The sequence below is a fragment of the Tinamus guttatus genome, unplaced genomic scaffold (genome assembly GCF_059628265.1).
Source record: "Tinamus guttatus ecotype Peru unplaced genomic scaffold, ASM5962826v1 Tinamus_guttatus_pri_ptg000208l, whole genome shotgun sequence".
In the NCBI taxonomy this organism is placed as follows: Eukaryota; Metazoa; Chordata; class Aves; order Tinamiformes; family Tinamidae; genus Tinamus; species Tinamus guttatus.
The window spans coordinates 1,764,736-1,783,776 of NW_028288742.1; the positions used below are offsets into that span (position 1 = coordinate 1,764,736).

At 39.5% G+C, this 19,041-nt stretch overlaps 2 protein-coding genes across 2 annotated transcripts in view; one reads left to right on the forward strand and one right to left on the reverse strand.

Annotated features, from left to right (window-relative positions):
- Nucleotides 1-499: 499 nt before the first annotated feature.
- SPMIP3 (sperm microtubule inner protein 3) lies at nt 500-5,126 on the forward strand (the record flags this gene model as incomplete). Its single annotated transcript, XM_088524288.1, has 5 exons — nt 500-733; nt 1,649-1,719; nt 2,100-2,192; nt 2,844-3,028; nt 4,986-5,126. Coding segments are annotated over 5 exons (660 nt in total), but the record flags the coding sequence as incomplete, so codon positions are not given.
- Nucleotides 5,127-6,116: 990 nt separating this feature from the next.
- The window catches only part of ADSS2 (adenylosuccinate synthase 2), a 37,012-nt gene continuing 24,087 nt past the window's right edge, over nt 6,117-19,041 (reverse strand). Inside the window, exons 9-13 of the mRNA XM_088524161.1 lie at nt 18,167-18,321; nt 13,583-13,707; nt 12,421-12,518; nt 8,285-8,434; nt 6,117-7,528 (exon numbers count right to left, since the gene is read on the reverse strand). Coding sequence (XP_088380287.1) covers nt 7,476-7,528; nt 8,285-8,434; nt 12,421-12,518; nt 13,583-13,707; nt 18,167-18,321 — 581 coding nt within the window. The 3' untranslated portion in view covers nt 6,117-7,475. The remainder of the gene's footprint in view (nt 7,529-8,284; nt 8,435-12,420; nt 12,519-13,582; nt 13,708-18,166; nt 18,322-19,041) is intronic.

Here is a 19,041-nt window from a genome sequence, read left to right on the forward strand (position 1 = left end):
AACATGAGCCGCCAAGTTGTCCCAATAGAGCAGGTAGATTACAGCGAGTGCTGTAATTTTAATTGCATGGCTCCAGCTTTGGATGTGCTCATTTCCCTTGTGTCTCACAGGCTTCCTGCAGCCCTTAAATGAACCATTTAACCTGGGTCTTCGGGTTTGCTCCTTTCTAATGGGCTGTATGTGCCTTGCCTCTTTAGGCCAAAGCTCCTTTAGTTTGTGGCCTGCTGTGCTTTTTTACAAAGTCCATCAGGTCTCAAAGGCTTCTGAGAGTGGTGGCTGCAGTTTGATGTACACAGCTACAACAGAAAGCTGTAACCTAGTCATTGAAATTACTTTTTTTTTCCTTTAAGTGTTCCTAGGTGTATCCAGGATAGGAAAAATATTTTTAGAAGAAGGCCTTTAAAATGTACACCACGAAGTAGTTAAGCACTTTGAGGTTTGGAAACAAGATTAAATCTGTGGAACACATAGCAGCTATTGGCACTAGCCAAGTTAACTGTTTGGCAACCTGACCAAACAATTCCTGTTGAAGGAAGGAGAATGCAACTTTTCCAATTTCCCAAGGACAGGAGATGAGAAATGCTTCCTAGTAAAAGCTGTAAGGATAAAATTGGAGAACAGTAACCGCCCGTGGGGAGGAGCAGGGGAAAGGAGAGCGATCTTTGTTGGTGCTGCTGACAAGGCTGAGGACAACAGTTGTACAGAACTGTCTGACAGGGATATGGAAATGTTGGTAAATATAACAGTGATTCTCAACAGCTCATATTGTGTGTGAGTGTTGGAGTTGTCACTTTTGTATGTTGTATAGCTACATTTTCCAAGATTGACTGAAATTATCTAAAGCTTGAAAATACATTCTTTTGTAGACTAAATTTGATAGAAAGTTTCTACATAGTGCCGCACCACTAAGTGGAAGATGCAATGTTAGTTATAGACAAAAAAAAAAAAAAACCTATGGATGTATTCAAGGAGCTTAAGACAGCAGTGTCATGATGCTATTCAAAACATCAATCTGTGACCAAGGTCTCTGGTAAAAAATGATTTTAACCTCTAACTCCTCAAGCTGCAGTATTAATTCACACTCCAGTGAAGTAGTTGCCATGGAGTGGCCAAAACATAATTCACTGACTCTGATGGGCAACAAAACATAGAAAACATCTACTCTGTTTTCTAAATACTGGTGAGTCACTGCTTTATACAAATCAGCCAAATTTCTTTCCTCAGGAGGTAGAATAAATTACTACTTAATTATGACAAATGAGTAGATCATCAGACCCACTGGTATAATGAATCAATCTGCAAAGAAATTTTGCTTTGAGTCACAGAACAGAACCCTGTTGTCCTGACTTAGGAAGACCCATTTAAAAAGTTAACTGTTTCCCCATTTGTTTCTAGCCTAAGATCTGCTACACAAATTGAGAAACTCCATCTCTCTACAAAATTTTACATTTTTCAGAACACTTTCAGAAGAATATACTGCTTCTTTTCTTCTTCTTCTAGTCCTTTCCTGGAAGCATCCTAACAGGTATGCTCCTCTATAGATATTTTTGATGCTAAAAGGGAGACTAACACGCTAAATCATGTAAGCAAGTTATTTTAAATCTACCAGTAACTTCTTGGCAACAACTTAATATTTTATTGTTTGTAGGGATTTGTCATGTCGCACACTGCGATCAGACTAAGGGAGTTTATAGATTTTGCACCAGTCTTTCCACCAGGGTAAGCCTCTGCAAACACATAGCACACATTATGCACACCAGCAGGGCTACCAGATAATCATACCAAAAAATATTTAAGAGTTAATACAATTTCAGCAAGTTACTTTTCATAAAGAAAAGTCTGCCAGGCTTCTAACTCTTCTAAAAAAACAGTGCACTCATCTGCACTTCTCCCCACTGCAAAGAGTGCAAGGACTTGCTGTTATTAAAGTCATTTTCTTGTTTGCTAGTAAGCTGAGTACTGCGACAAAAATATTTATTTACTTCCTTTTATCACAACTGTCATGTAAAAAGAATGCTTTTCCACTATATGGGTGGCATTCCTGCTCTCTCTCTCTTTGTATCATCACAAACTTCTGTTTTTTCTGCTTGTTTTATCAGCCCAGTTATTCGTCTTGGAAAGGATGTCCGTGGATTCTACCCTGGGCAAGTAGGACGTGTACATAAGGCACATGCATGCGAAGGACCTCCAGGGTAGGACTGAACATCAAATGAAACCTGAAAGAACTTGGGAATAAGCCTTTCTCATTTAAGCCTATCATGGACAACGTGGCAACAACTCAAATGATTTTTTTATGACTTTGGCCTAAATGGGGAACAAGAGAACCCAGGCAGAGTAAAACAAAACTACATCCAAGATATTGGCCATGCCAGAAATACTGCATGACCCAAGTCCATTAGGCATCTGAAAATCCAAAATGGAAATTACTTTAAGTGATTTTTTTTCCCCTAAGAAATTTTGTTGTATTACATATCAACTCTGAACTATGCTTTTACATATTTATTTGGTGTTGTAGGCTATTTCCGTTGGAAACTCAAGCCTTTAATAGTTCTAGTAAAACTGAACTAACAGTTACTTGTTCAACTGCAAGATATACATAATTTTCATGCAAGTTACAACAACCAGATGGAGCCAATTGACCAATACTGAATTATTAAGGTTTTACCGTGTATATACTCGGGTTGTTAATATCTACTACATTACAACTGCATCATACTAAGTGCTCATTTCAGCAAGAAATTGGAAAGTACACTTATGATGTTGGCTACCCGTTAGGTGGATTGTGGCATTTACATACTACATGTCGGCATGAGATTGCAGAATGATATGTGTTTTCTGCCTAGACCTTTCTGCCAACGGCAACCGGCTCCAGGAAACAACGAAGCTGAAAAGCCTTTCCAACCAGACTTCGACAACTCAGCCCTCAGGCGGTATGTTCATTTTCAAAAGACAATGAAAAAGACCACCAGTGACTGGTACCAGCAAACTTCCTACAAAGCAGCATTTGATTTACCATTTCTCGATACGTGTAAGTTAACTGTGCCACTACTGTTCTTCCTGGAGAGAGGGTTGTGAGGATGAACCAGGGAGGTTCATTTGGGTGAATATATCCAAATAATCTTACACTTACCCTAAGGAGAGAAAAAAAAAATAGTAGTTCTGTTTCACTTCTGAAAAAATAGCTGCAACCACCACAAACTGCCAGGGTATCCCAGTCCCTGCTGTCACACGCAGAAGGCTCCCAGTGAACCAGAGCAAGACAAACTACTTATACTTGTGCAGATTGCTTTCTCTAAAAATAGAACATTTCTCAAACATGCAGTAAATTGCAGTAGTGTGTATAGAAAGAGCTAAATGGTGAATACCTGGATGTATGAACAAATTGATTCATCATTGAAGAAAATTATATAAAATAAGAAAATACACCAATTTGATACATTTATTCTAGTTCTAAATAGCTCCAAAACAGAAGTGAAAAACATTTGGATTTAACATGACATTATCTATTTGAAGCTGCATAAAAGACCTTTGAATATGCATCCATTGCAAGATACTTTAAAGATGAGATGTCAAATGAGATTGCAGTTATCCAGAATAAAGAATGGCATAAAATTCTGAGTTTCTGGAAATCATGCATCATCCATATCTTTGTGTATTAGGTAGGTATACAGAGCAGTCTACCTTAAATAGGTAAAGCTGTTACGCATGAAATGAAGTGTGCTTAATCCTTGTAGCACTAGGTTATAGTTTCAATATTTCAGAGGCTAGGAGCAGTACTGTGGGAAAACAAGCCACCTGACTAACAAGTTCCTTTATTCCTAGTAACTCTGCCTTCTGATTTTTCTAAGCTAGATAAACTTTCGATGACTTGTTTGTTAAGGGTCGGTCTGTAACAGAGAATGGAAATGCTGATCTTCTATTACAAAGCACATTTCCAGGATGGTGACAGGCAAAAGCAGCTGCCATGCGTTATACCAGCATGTCTGGCTGCCACTTTATCTGAGGGCTTTGTCCATTAGCTGGTTGCCAACTCAATTACAGGCGGATTACAAATGCAAAGGCTCAGGCAGCAGGAGGATCCCTCACTTCCTCTCCTACTAGGTTATAAAGCAGGCTCACTAAACCACAGGGACGCAGGGGCTATTAAACCTGCAGTGCAGCACAAGCCTGGGACTATCGACCCGCTAAATATTTAAGGAGGAGCAAGAATGGCACGAGATCAGAATACCTCGCCCGTCGCCGGCCTGCTCAGGTCTCACAGGTCCTCCAAACACCCCATTAGTGGGAGTGGATGCTTGGCAGAGAGTCAATTTCAACTGTGATCCCGTATTGCCATCCGATCCACCTACAAGCTAGGACCAGAAGAGCCTGCAGGCCAGTAGATAAGAAGCATACAGGAAGGGCCTGAGAAATATATAATTGCCACTGAAAAAATATATTTAAGTACAAAGGTTTCCCTTTTATTGTGGTTTACTTATTCTGCAGCCCATGATAGACAACTGAGAGTCTTTTGCTAGTGAATGTGCTGGTACTTCTGAGGTCAAAAGGCACTTTTGCATTAAGGGCAGAAAGCATGATAGCACATTCTGGCTAGAGAAAAAATGGTAAGAGCCTTCAAAGCCATTCAACACTGCCACTGCTAAAGAGCACACGGCTGTTCCACAGCAGCTCTTCTTCCTCCTTGCTTCTGCAGCTGAGCACAGCATGGTTTCAAGAGCAGACCACGCAAAGCTTGAAACAATCGCCATCGCTTTTAACATTTGTTTTCACAATGTTGAGGTTGGCGATAAGACCGCCCAGATTCATCAAAAGCCCCATTTCACCATACATATAAATAAATAAAAATCCAAGAATTCACTCTAGCATGGCTCATGCGAAACGGGCATTCAGGGACAACATAATAAGCTCTATAGATGCCAAGTTTAACCATCTGAAATTTTAAGACTTAAGAAAAAAATCTTAAATCTTAAAAATCATATTTCCAGGTGACGAGAATAAATACACACCAACAACAGATCCTGGACCACTTACCGTCTGGACAAGTGCTGCTAAAAGGAAGTAGTTCAGTTTTCCAGATCTGCACTTGAATGGAAGAATCAACTAAAATGACAGTTGAACTCGAAAGAAAGCAAGAGTATAAATCACTTCCAAGTACATGCAAGAAGTTCTGGCTTGTTTCTTTAATTCACTCTACAAATACTTTGTATCATTTTAGTCTATAGGTATGTTGCATAAAATATCTTCTCACATCTGGGAATCTGAATTCACCGACTGAAAAATAGGGTATAGTTCATGCAAAACTGGAAAAAATTGAGGCAGGTCTTGACTGTGAAGATCTCTGCTTACCAGAAGAGAGTCACAGATATGTAGCAGGCCCTCATTCATTCACTCATTTCTTGAACCAGCTCCACCACCATCCTTTGGCTGGTAATTCCTCTAACAGCAAAAAGCCCTTCAGTTCTTCCTATAGCTATCTGGAAGACAATTATACTAAACTATTATGACTTTTTGTTCACACTAATACCATCTTCTAGGGCTGTTAATAGGGCTTTTACCTTCTAAACGAACTTTATAAATTATCTATCACACAGTTTATACTTGCCTCTCTTTCTTCATCAAGAATTCTTCATCAAGGATAGTTTTGTGATTTAAGATTTCCCTTAGCTAGGGAGGGATGATTCGCTTCTCTCTCGAACAGCAAGACCAAGGGCAACACTGTTTTCCCACACCCATCCCCTCCCAGGGAAAAAAAAAAATCAAGAATAAGGTTATTTTTTTGTTGTTTAATACCAGAGAGAATGGTCTTTAACATATAACACCAATACAAAGGTGTCACATTGTATTTGCCAATTTTCCACCAATTTTCCTCTTTCTACACATTGCACAAGTAAAACACACATTTCCTGCTAATTGCTGTTATATAGAAACAATTCAACAGGAAATGCTCCCTAAATATCAGGATCTTTATCCTTCAGTCCTCCCTTTCTTCCCCTTATGATGAGAAATTTATTTTTATGGCCAGTTGAGGTGTTCAACACGATGTTTATATTCTTAACTGCTATGTGAGCCCAATAGCTCTATGCACGTTCACAGAAGATGCGCTTACCTAAGACATAGTTTGGAAGGTCTGGTATCTTTTATTTTACATTAGAAGTTTCTCATATTCACCTGCACAGCTGAAACCTACTAAGCCATTACCCATCATTCCACCCTGATACAAACTTGATTTTAGGAAACAAAGTTTTGCTTGAAGTAAAAAGGAAGAACACGAACAGCATAATACAATGTGTAAATACAAAAGTCAGACTTAAAAAAAATTATAACAAGAGTATGTTATTATTAAATTATTGCAAAAAGAAATCAGATTATTTGGATTATATCACAACGGTTATAAGCAAAAACCATTCCAGAAGGTTTTCCAACACTAATAAGCCAAAATATATGTCAAACGTCACAGGGTAAATACTATTTTCCCACATCTAAAGCAAGTATGTTGAACATTTTAAATCCTTACAAAGCATCTTAATTTTAAAATTATAAAAATGTCTGTTTCACTATCTCTCCACAGCAAGATTTTCTACTGGCTATGTAGAGAGGAATTTAAAAGGGCATAAAAATGCTAGATTTCTTATCAAAAACAAACACAACCTTTTTCAATCAAGAAAACAGCTGAGATGCATTCTGGAAGTAGGGAAATTAAGGATGTGTAAAATACTAAAAAAAAACGGAGTGAAATTATAAAACATTTAACTCAAAATCAGAATTGTTTTTAATGATTGCAAATTAACTTTTCACAATGTCAAGTTTCTAATTTTTCGCGCACACTATCTGGTAAGCACTTGAGTCTCCTCCTCCACGAATGACAGAGAGCAAATTTTCTGGGCTATACCGCTAAAAAAGCCTTGGAAATTTCTCAACATCTTGGCATCACTTAAAAAAAAATCACACAATAATTTAGACAGCATTTATAGCATTATAAAATCAGAATCCCTCTCTTTAATCACTTACAAGAGCAGCCATAAAGAATACAACAGCTTTTAGGAATACAAATAATGAGGATGTAAAACTATCTGTGCAAAACTGCATTATATTTACTGTCTAAAATTTCAGGGAAGTAACACCGCCAGAAGCAGAGACATGGTAACAAAGACAAACAGTCATGAAAGTAACGCTACCTTAGATTTTCAAACAAGAATTACATCATGAAGTAAATATTAGGTAAAGAAAAAAAATCTGATGGCACCATGAAGAACAATGACAACAAATGTCCCAGAAAATGCCAGTTGACCCAGAACTGATACAAGTTCATGTTAAAGTCCCTTTCAGGAATAGTGATTGATTTGGGGATATCAACTCTAGCATTTCTTTCCATGCAAAAAATCTATCCTTCCAACATCTTTGCTTTGCGGGCTACTAATGCATTAAGAATGAGCAGTCTTTTGAGGAGTGTGCTTTCTTCCATGCATCTGAAATCTTTAAAACAGCTGGATCATTGATTCCCTGGATTTCCCTACTCCAATCCATTTAACTGTAGGAGAGAAAAGCAAACTATTATAAATAATCCAGAGCAAGATCTTATTGAATCTCCAGATGAGACACAAGCTTATCTTCTTAAGTGCTTAAGATCTTAAGTGCTATGGTCTGGAAAGAATGACACGATGTAGACTGTTAGTGCAGTAAGAAATAATAACAATGTGTATTGATCTGAAATAATGCACTGCTAATTTCAAAAATTAGGAATAGTTCTGAATGCCTGAGAAATACATCCATTTTCCAGGGGAGAGAATACAGAGCATCTGTAAGACAAGTAAAAATTTGCATAATCTTCTAATTCCCATCTTTGGATAGAAGAATATCTTTACCAAGAAGCACAAAAGCATTTCATTGGTGAGGAATCTCTTCCTGTCACATATTTTAAACATCACATTAGTACACCAGTAGTTTTGCTGACCTTTCCCTAATGGCAGCAGAATTAACACTTTTGTAACTGATGTGAAAAAAGCAATTGATAAAAACCTCAGTACAACATGAACTACAGCACAAAAACACATACTGAAAGGACACATACTGAAACTTCTGACAACTTCCAATTCAACAATAAACAGATAGATTAGAAAAAGATGTAAACAAGTAGTTGTAAGAATCACCAGGAACTTAAGAATAAGCATAGCTTTAAAAAAAAGTCCAATTTTCAAGATTTTGGATGCTCATTATGGGATAATTAAAAAAAGACAATTTTCATGAAGCATAGGAAAAAAGAAAAAAAAAACTCTGCTTTACTTACCAGGAACACCTAGCTCCATTTCTATAAAGCGAACATAGTTCTGTGCATTTACAGGCAGCTCATCAAACGTCCTTGCATTTGAAATGTCTGTGTCCCATCCTGGGAGTGTCTCATACTGGACCTCTACTTTGTTTAAGACTTCGTGGTTGGCTGAGAAGCAAATAGACACAAAACTATTATGTCCGAAACCTTGATATATTCTCTACCATTAATCATATAGCTGTAAGCTTTCTATTCTCGTCTTACATGAAGAAGTTTGTTCATGTTCAGCAGATAATACGAGCAGTGAAGGACCAAAGTTCTTTTTATTCACGGAAATGGAGAAAACAAAAATCCAGCAAATATCTTCAAGGATTCTGGCATTCAGCAGTCACTGGCATGCACTTTGCTTAAACAACAACCTGCATTTTTCAGGAAATTTAATTCCCAAATCTTTCTATCTATTTTTGCTTTTTTGCTGTACAAATACCAAGATTCAATTCTCCCTTTGCAAGGGAATTTGGAGACAGTGAAAACAAAGCTATATACTAGCTTTCACGTGTCGGATGTTCATTTTACAGTGGCATGTGAATCTATTTTTTAATAAACAAATCCATCACAAGATGTACTGTTTCGACAATCTACTTCCGATGGTCATGGTGGACCCATTGCTCCAAACTACGGTGCCTACAGTTCACGAGCACTCCAGGTCTACAGCTATAGGACACTTGGATACTGCATTATGAGTCTTCTTCCCTGTACAGCAGAACCTGCAATGTTTATCTTCAGACATCAGAAAGTCTGTTCTTGGATATCATCAGTTATGGAGGATACATAAAATAAAATCTATAAGCAACCATTGTTGCTTAAAGCAACCAATCAACTAAGTGAACAGTAAATTGGTCCATTACGCTGGTTCCGTAGACCTGAAAATAGGGAGTTACACATGATGCATGAACAATGACTTTGTTCCAATTGCTTCTCAGAACTGATACAATGTGTATATTCCATCTTGTCCTTTATACAATAGCTTGCTATGGTGGTGTCCACCAGCTCTGAATCCTGTGATGCTCTCCAGTACGGGAAAAGAAGTTAAACATATTACTCTGCAATTGAATCATTCCAAAAATTGTATGAACACTAGTCTTAGGGTGATCTTCAGCAATGAAATAGATGCAACAAGCCTGAAGATGGATGAGAAACGTTCATAAAAACTTCTTAGAGAGTGTTTGGCATTCTCATTGTCCTGACAGTTCTACGAAATGCACAACAACGTTATTTAAGCTCTCCGATAACATGATCAAATAACTCCTGCAAAGACAGCCAGTCAGTTTTTGAAAGATGTCACAGGCGCAAGAGGCAAAAAAGTGCAAATAGGGAATCACAACTAATCTCCCTAGCATGCATTTAGCCAAACAAATCAGAATATTGAATAACTGAATAATTTGAATGTAATGAATTCGATTTTACTTTAAGGCCTCTCTGAAGAGGTTAGCTGAAAAAAAAAAGCTGGAAGTTGAAAGGACTTATATCTGAAAAGATTAATCTTTCTAGTACAAGAAGGGATATATTTCTTAATTTTTAAGTGATTTTTTCTTCTTGCTCCTACAGCTGTGGAACAGAGGATGATAAACACAAGCCATGAACTCAGCTCAGAGTAGATGATGTGGTCACCCTCTAGACGTCTCTGAGCTCCTCCTGCCTTAGGGGTTTATCATTTAGGCTTTCTGGAACATCCTTCATTAACAGCTGTATTAGATAAAGGAGAAAGCAAATGTAATTATATCTGGGAGTCTGATATATAATTTGGAGAGGGAACTGGGTGATATTACTTCCAGTTCAAAAAGAATAGTTGAAATTTGGAATTTGAGAATGAAAATAGCTTGCGAGATCCTCCAGCAATTTCAAGAAAATTAACATAAAACACAGCTACACAGATCAGACCAGAGATGCATTTAGCAGCATGTCTTGGCTCCATAACCAAAAGTAGATGGCTAAAGAAAAGCACAAGGAAAAGATAAACATGAAGCAAAGCTTTTCCAAAATACTTTCAACTTCCTAAGAATCTGTTCCAAAATTTCCTGAACTAGAGGTTGTGCCCTGTTGCATTAAGATCACCTGTCAACCAAACTTGTAAAGGAACATTGGCAGGGCTAGAACGTGGCTTTGGCTTTCACATCTCTCCATCTGAATCCCCTCGGAGCTGGTAGGGACCTTCTGCCTTTCTTTTGTAAGCTCCTAGGGTTTAATATAGTTGACAAGAAAATCCAGGCCTCTTCCACAGCAGAAGAGCAGAGCCTCCAGGATACTAACTAAGGCCAGCTCTATCGTTACCAGATGTTTTGAGTTTGTTCTTAACAGATATGAAACTCTCACAGAACCCTAGGCTGAAAAACAGCTAAGAGGTGTAGGACACATCCCTGAAACAGACAGCACCTGTTAGAGACCTGAATGTGCAGCTCAAACTCCTGCCTGACACTTAAGCAAGACACTTAAGTGACCAGCAAAGGCAAGAACTTTTATTGACTATTAGAATTGTTAATTTAATGGAGAAAAAAATGGCTTGGGGGAGGAGCCATGTTGTGCAGTTATGACCAAAAGTCAGCATCTGTTACCTGGGTATAAGCAGGGAGCAAAGTGCCCCTTTCCTGTGGCACTCGGGGGTCACAGGAAGATTCTGGTCCCTTCTGGCCACATCTGGCTGCACAAATCGCTGGAATAAGGACCTATGCATATCATCTTTAATGGCAGATTGCCAAAGACAGTCCTCCTGGCTTGACCGAGAGAGAGTTCAAACAGCCCCCAGGTTAGAAGAGAGCGCTACAAATAAAGCACTCAGTGCAGAATCTTCGATTCAATCTTGCATTCTCCATTATGTTCAAAGGATATTTGAAACACCAAAACAATAGGGAAATGGTAGAATGTAAGAACATCAAAAAAGGTGGGAATGTGAGCTTTAAAAAGGGAAAAAAAATTTCCTAGCTTAGTGCAAGATGAGCAGTAAACAACTTTAATAAATTTAATACGTGTCATCATACATATCATTCAATATACATCAAGATCACAGCTGGTACTTTTGTATGAAGATACCAGAGGACAAAACAACTTATAAAATTCCTCTAAGCACATAAAAAGGCAAAAGATTTTTTGTTAATTTCTTATGAATTTCCCTCAAAACACAAGTGTTGACAACTGACAAAAATTATCATTTATTCCTTTATACATAATTACATCTTTGTTTTATAAATCCTGTCATGAACCACATTTGCTTATTACATTTCCTCACCCGCAGAAATTCCCTGCTAGTGTAATCATAAAACATTATAACCTGCAAACAGCCATGCTGCAAGTGGCAGCGATCATGGATCAGAGACCCATGTGCAAATCAGAAAATCTCGTTTTCAGAACTGGTTGATGTTCTTCTTATTTCAGGACTATGTCACTACAGCAAACTGAAAAAAAAAATGCATTACCCATGAAATCACTATTTTGAGTATTTCAACATGCAGACATATTCTTTCCGGTAAACCTGCTAAAATGAGCACTGTCCACTCTCAGTGAGGAACTACAGTTTCTATGATGCTAAATAGACCTACACTGCTCCTGTCATTGAAACATGCATCCTTATGTTCTCCTAAACTAGCTGCTCTTTCTCTCAGCTCTCTCATTTCCGCTGGGTTTTGGCTGCTTTGTGAACCATTAAAGGGAACTGACTCACTCAAAAATTAACAGAGATAGAAAAAAATAGGCTTTTCAAAGGGATCAGTTCCATCAGCTCCACTCGACAGCTAAACAAAAGACTTGTTCCCCTACAAGAAAGCATCAATATAGTAGTGGGAATAGGACACTGGGTTGAGAATGTGAAATGAAGAGCTCCAGATTCACCCTGAAGGTAATTCAGGCTATATTAAAGAAAAGGGGACAAAGCAGTAATAACAGTTATGTTTAAAAACTCGAGCTTTGTAAAGCAGTTGGCATTTTTCTGGTAGACAAATGACAATATGCAGTGCATGTGTCTTTAAATACAGTACAGGTCTTTTTGGTGTATCTCAAAGGACACAAATGTCTTTATGCTAAAGTAACAAAGTCCTGTGATTTAGGTACCAGGTCACATTTTGCCAATATCTAAAAAGGTAATTATAAACATGCAAACTTACCAGGAAAATGAGGTATGATTTCACCATCTAATTTGTAAGCAACACCAACTTTGATTTCTGGAAATACGTCCAAGATATCCAACTTGGTAAGAGCCAAGCTATAAAGAAACATTACTCTGTTTAAACACATTTAACAGTTCTCAGTTCTCATCACTACAATTCATCTTTTTTTTTCTTCCTTAGGGGAGAGGCAAAATTCAAAGAACAAGTATGCCCAATTAAAATGACTAATCTCTGTTTTTAAACAGGAGAATTTAACTGGTCAAGGACATCTACAACCATTCATATGAGATGTTTCTGCAGCATGATGCCTGTTGCTGTCAGCTCCTCTCCTCTGCCAAACGTTCCTGCCTCACTGTGACAAAACAGGGGGAAGAGAGGGAAATTGAATTATACCAGGTTTTAAGGCCCCTATAATGTCCTTGATTTGGTTAGTTTATGAGAAGAGGGGGCAGCAGCTTGAAGTTTCAAGTGCTTTGAGCCATAAGCAGTTCTTGGATCTCTTTTTAATATAACTAAAAGGGAGAATTGACCAGTACAGAAATAAAAAAGCATAAAAATGATTACTGCTAGAAAAATGAGGGGAAGTTCATGTATTAACAAGAATAATTACTATCCTTGTCAAGCAACTTTATAAAAATCATAACACTAACTTTAAATCATAAGATATGTGATTTCCAGTCTCTTCCATGACATTTTGATTGTTTTAAAACCATAGAAATAAATGATGGTAAGAAACAACCAACCATCTGCTAAAAACCATCTAAGAGTCCCTTAGCCCAACTTTCTGTTTGAAGCAGAAGTAATTGCCAGGAGATTCCACCACTTCTGGGAACCTCTTCTAGAGCTACACTCACTCTCTTTATGAAGAGAGTATTCTTCAAGACTAGCCTCTAGATTTAGACAAAATACTCAGAACTGCAGGCAAAAGTTGTAGCTAATTATTTTATCTTTTGAAGATATTAGCCCTTTCAAGAAGGAAAAAATTTTCTTTCTAGCTAGGGCTATGGAACTCCATAGAAAATCACATCTTTATATAGTCTGTTTTCTATCAATACTAACAGACAAGTGTTGCTGACTAGCACAAGCACCATGTACAATAATCTGTCGCATATCAGGATCTAAAGTCAAGGTGCCAGCAAAGCTGTCCCAAACAACTCACGCAGTAAATCCATTGATCATGTAGACATATCGGAGCGATACAAGATCCAGCCAGCCACATCTTCTCTTTCTACCAGTGGTCACACCAAACTCTTTACCTCGCGTCTGCAGTAATTCTCCAATTTCCTAACAAAGAGCAGTACTGTTACATGAACCTTTTCATATTCACGGTATACAGTATACGCAGTATACAGCTGCATCACATATTTTAGCATCATTAACAATATTGTAAATTACCTTACAATCTCTTTCCCCCTCCTATGTAGGAGAAAGGGAGACTGCGACACCATATGGTCATCGACAAGACTCGTTTATTGAACATTCAGTGTGCACTCTTATACACAACTTAATTAGGTTCATGCATATTGCAAAGCTTGAGCTCAGGATAGGTTAGCTCTTATTTGCGTCAACGAAATTCTATGCAAGATTTCCCCGTACACGCGAGCGCTTCTTTACAATGATTGGTCAAGACCCCGCGTCCATGCGTCTAACTATACAGTGTGATAGGCTAACTAACAGAGGCTAACTAACAGTGCCCACGTGTCCTCACATTTAACGACCGTCCCCCTCTACTTGTTTGTCTCAACTCTTTGCCTCCTTATCTGACTCTCCACAAGATCTCCTTATCTCTTAGTCAGCAGTCCTTCCACCCTTTCAGCTAGGCCTGGCGCCCTTCTGCCCTTATCTGGCTTGCTCACAGCATGACCACTGGCCTTCAGGAATCCCACAATTCCCCCTTCTTGTTTTTGAGCAAGCCAGGATTCTTGATGGTTCACCCAAAATATGTCTTTGATCGCCTTGTCTACCGTCTGTCTCAGACACTTAATCAGGCAGGGAAGGACAACCAAAATGCATAAGAAAATCAGTAGAATCATCAAACCCATTTTGATCAGTGATTGTAGCCAACCAAACCTTCTTTACAGCATTCTCAATCATATTTGATACACATTTCAATAAGCAAGGCACAACTAGTAGAATGCAACATAGGATCAACAACACCATCCCAACACTTAATACCTAACACCGGTGCATCGAGTTGATCTGCTGTTCCACAAAGCCAACAACTCTTGATTTGGTTATAATTAACAATCTGCCTAAAAAGCATAACATATCCATTAGCGCTAAAAGCAGCATTAACCCCTATAATAGCGTTAAAAGCAATACTACCTCCTAAAAGCTACAACATACAGCTAATAACAACAGTAACACTTCTTCCTCCCATGTTTTCCTTCTGCAGGCTCACACTTTCCACAGCTAGGGTACTGGTTGCTTGCCTGCTACATCTGATCTAGGCGAGTTTGCTTCCAGCCAAGGTCTCACCCATTTCGCTGGCACCCATCTGGTTCCAATATCTATAAATCAAAAAATTTAAAAAATTCCCAATTCTCCCCCTCTTTTTTTTTTGTTTTTTGTTTTTGTTTTTGTTTTTGTTTTGTAGCCAGTATTTCAGCTTTTGGTTCTTCATTCTTCCGGTATCAAACCGGTTCCTGTTTGCCTTTGTTTTGTGCAGCTGCATCAACTTCTTTATCTCAAGGAAACTCTGTCCTTTGTCTTACTTAAGCCCTCCGTATCAGCTCTGCCTGGCTATGTCCTTTTTCCATTAACCAGGTTTGAACAATGCTCTCTACACTTCCCCCGTTTTCTTTTTGGGCTACTAAGCTTGTATTCCACTCTTGATTAACTATTCGCGTAAGCATGTTTTGCAAGCATTTAAAGATACATGGTACAAGAAGCAAAATTGCAATAAACACAATCCCTATGGTAATTAAGTGTTGCACAATTGATGTTAGCCATGGGCCCAAACCGAGACCTTTTATCCAGTTGTCAAGGCCGAATCCTGTATCGTGCTGTAAATGTGTAGTCAATTCATGCAATTGTTCCAATTGCTTATGTATGGAATTTGAATGATCAGAAAGGTTCATACAGCACATTCCCTCTAGTTCCTCGCAACCATGACCGTGTGCTAATAATAGGACTTAGTCAGTCCTCTCTGCTGATATATATTATACAATAAAGATCTAAAGACTACACATACAAACAGCAAAAACATAGTTTCTATCTAGTGGCACGACCTCACGTAGCTGTGCACTTCACTAGTGAGTTCCACTGTCTCAATTGCCAAAGCCCATCCTTGTCGCCAATTAGGTGCGAATGGGCTTGGGATTTGGCAATAATCACCCAAAACAATGTGGCTACTGCGAGCCTCTATTCAGGTGAAAGCATCTTTAATAAGCAATGTATGAATAACTACTCTTGAGGTAATACTTGTCGGCAGGATACTGAGACTGAACATCTTCTCGAGTTGGCAGATTAGAGGGTTGCTGACAGGCTCCTAACTCGGCGGGCGTCCCCGCGGAGACAACGTGGATCTCAGTATTAGGAGTCTCACCCCCCCCTCTCTCTGCACTGTCTGTTTATGCCCGGTGCATCCTGCCACGTAGGGCCAGTACGTGCCAGCAGGCAGACCGGGGGGCGGACAAACCCCGCCTTCAGTCACATAACCTTTCCTCCTGGGTGCGCAAATGCGCATATCAGAAAGCGGTCCCAGCCGTCAGTCTGAGGGTCCTGCCTTCCTCATCTTCCTCCCTCTCAGGTGTTTGACCTTCAAACTAGTTTAGAGGATGTTTGCAGTTCCCGGGCAGGCAAACATCTTCTTTCTCAAGATCCCATTATGACTCTACAGATCATACAAATTTCCTCCTTTCAACCATACCTCGTGTCAGCATCATTATACAAAGGACACAACACATAATACAGACGAACATAGCAAACAGAAATAATAGCCCTAATAACAGTTTCTGTCCTCACTTAAAGCATTACAATTCTTCAACCCCCACTTTAAAAGACAGATCAAATTCCCCTGCACCTCCCCCCTGGCTGTTGTCAAGCCATCAGCAACGTAAGTTTCCTTGATCTCATTCGCCTTCTCTTCCCCAGCCCCCTTCTCTAATTTTTCAAGGCGATTCAACAAGTCCTGGACCCAGCCGGGCTGTTCCTCAGGCTCGACAGGGGGTCCGGAAGTGGGGGCGCAGATGGTGCAGGTGCTGCAGGTGCAGGTCGGGGGGTTTTGGCGATGGATCTCCAAACACCAGCGGTTGTCGGTGGCATGGCGGTCCCGGTCCTGAAGTGCTTGCAAAGGCTGCCGTGACTCCGGCGGCCACTTTGCTTTTTGCTTTCACATCGGATTTGAATACTAGGTGGGGCTCGGCTTTGAACCCATTCTCTCTGCACCAGATCAAAAGCTTGCAGAGGGCCTGTTCATCAGTAGCTTGCTCCAGGGATTGCACAAGCCTATTCACCAAATTTCCGTAGGACTTCCACAATCCCTGCTTCACCATGGTCTTATCATCATCTAACATTGCATCCCATAGCTTATCACCCAGTTTTCGCCACTCCGATAATTCATGCACTGTATGTGGGACAATAAAGCAACTCTTCGCGTACCTCCATGCTAACAATCCCGGTAATTCTTTCTTTAAGTCAATTCCCTGTACGTTACATTGTTGTAAGGTACGGGTAAATAATTCATACGCCACTTGCCTATCCATTCCTGACGTCAGCGCGCTGTTGCAGCTCTCCAGGCTCCGGTGGCGCGTATGGCCCGAAACCATCTATATGATCTTCGGGGGTGCCGTCCTTCCAGCGTTTGCTCGGCGGATTTGCACCGTCCTGGCTGCAGAGGACCCAACTCCTACTTTCTCCACCGTGGTGCGTCCTTCTCCCGATTTCTTTTCTGTCCGAGAGAGGATTGCCCTTCGTTGCATCACGTCGGGGTCACCATTTGTAGGAGAAAGGGAGACTGCGACACCATATGGTCATCGACAAGACTCGTTTATTGAACATTCAGTGTGCACTCTTATACACAACTTAATTAGGTTCATGCATATTGCAAAGCTTGAGCTCAGGATAGGTTAGCTCTTATTTGCGTCAACGAAATTCTATGCAAGATTTCCCCGTACACGCGAGCGCTTCTTTACAATGATTGGTCAAGACCCCGCGTCCATGCGTCTAACTATACAGTGTGATAGGCTAACTAACAGAGGCTAACTAACAGTGCCCACGTGTCCTCACATTTAACGACCGTCCCCCTCTACTTGTTTGTCTCAACTCTTTGCCTCCTTATCTGACTCTCCACAAGATCTCCTTATCTCTTAGTCAGCAGTCCTTCCACCCTTTCAGCTAGGCCTGGCGCCCTTCTGCCCTTATCTGGCTTGCTCACAGCATGACCACTGGCCTTCAGGAATCCCACACTCCTATATTTTACAAATCTTTCAATCAGATGGAAGAAAAACACACACACAAAAAACCAACCAAACAAAACCACACACAAAATGCTGTTGCTAACTCAAGAGACTGATATTTGAGGAACTCTCTCAAAAGCTAATCCTTCTCTAGGCTTTTATTCCATAGGAGGTTTTGAGAAGCTGACAATCAGATCTGGCAATTCTGCCAGATCTGGCAGAACGACACACCCAAACCACTGTCGTCTGCTTGCATTTAACTTGCATTTAACCAGTGATTTAATGCAAGCAAAACAAAGCAACGTTGTCCGGTTACGGGTCACATAAGCGCAGGCTGTGCTTACATTATCTTGCTCCGTAGGAAAGGCACCGATGCCGACCCTGGTGGTGTAGGCTTTCACAACCCCGTACACTTCCCCCACGTTCTGCGGCGGCATGCCCAGGCCTGTGCAAACACCCCCAACCGTGCAGTTCGAGGAGGTCACAAAAGGATATGTGCCTGTTTAAAAATAATAACAACCACTTTAAATAATACTCTACTCTTAAACTATTAATAAAAAGTAAAAACTAAAATCTAACCAGGTAAGGAGTACTTCTACATTGCACTTTCCCAGATTTTACATAAAACACAATAATAAATGTATTTTATAAGCAACCACATACTTAATGAGCTCTTAGCTGGCGTGTATGTTGTCTGATCCTTCTTTATGAAAATATCAGAAACCTTCCAGGTTACTTCAACTGAATATCTCATGGATAAAATTAAAAATTAATAAATCTTACAATGTTGCATCAAAACATTTTCCTGTGACAGATCTATTTTAAGACTCCTTTCATGACTTGTTAAAAAGGAAGGTTCCTCCAGTATTCGTATTATTATGGAAAAACTTAGGGTCCACACTTTGTAGGGATTATTCTTAGACCTATCTTCCTCTTAAAGGAAGAAGTAGAAATAAGGTCTTAAGACGAGGCACAAAACTTGTACGTTTAAAAATATCAATATGTAAGTTTATATTTTTCTATAAATTTATATAATAAAAATATTTAAATATCTCAATATCACAACTCCTATTAGTTGAAAGTAGAGTGCATGCTAACTTTGTTTTCGCTTGACAGTAATCCTCATGGGCTTCAGTTTCAGGCTTAAGCATCTTTCTAAAAGTAAAGTGTTACAGCTACGATGCTGGGAAGACTGAAGAAAAATGAATGTGGCAGAACA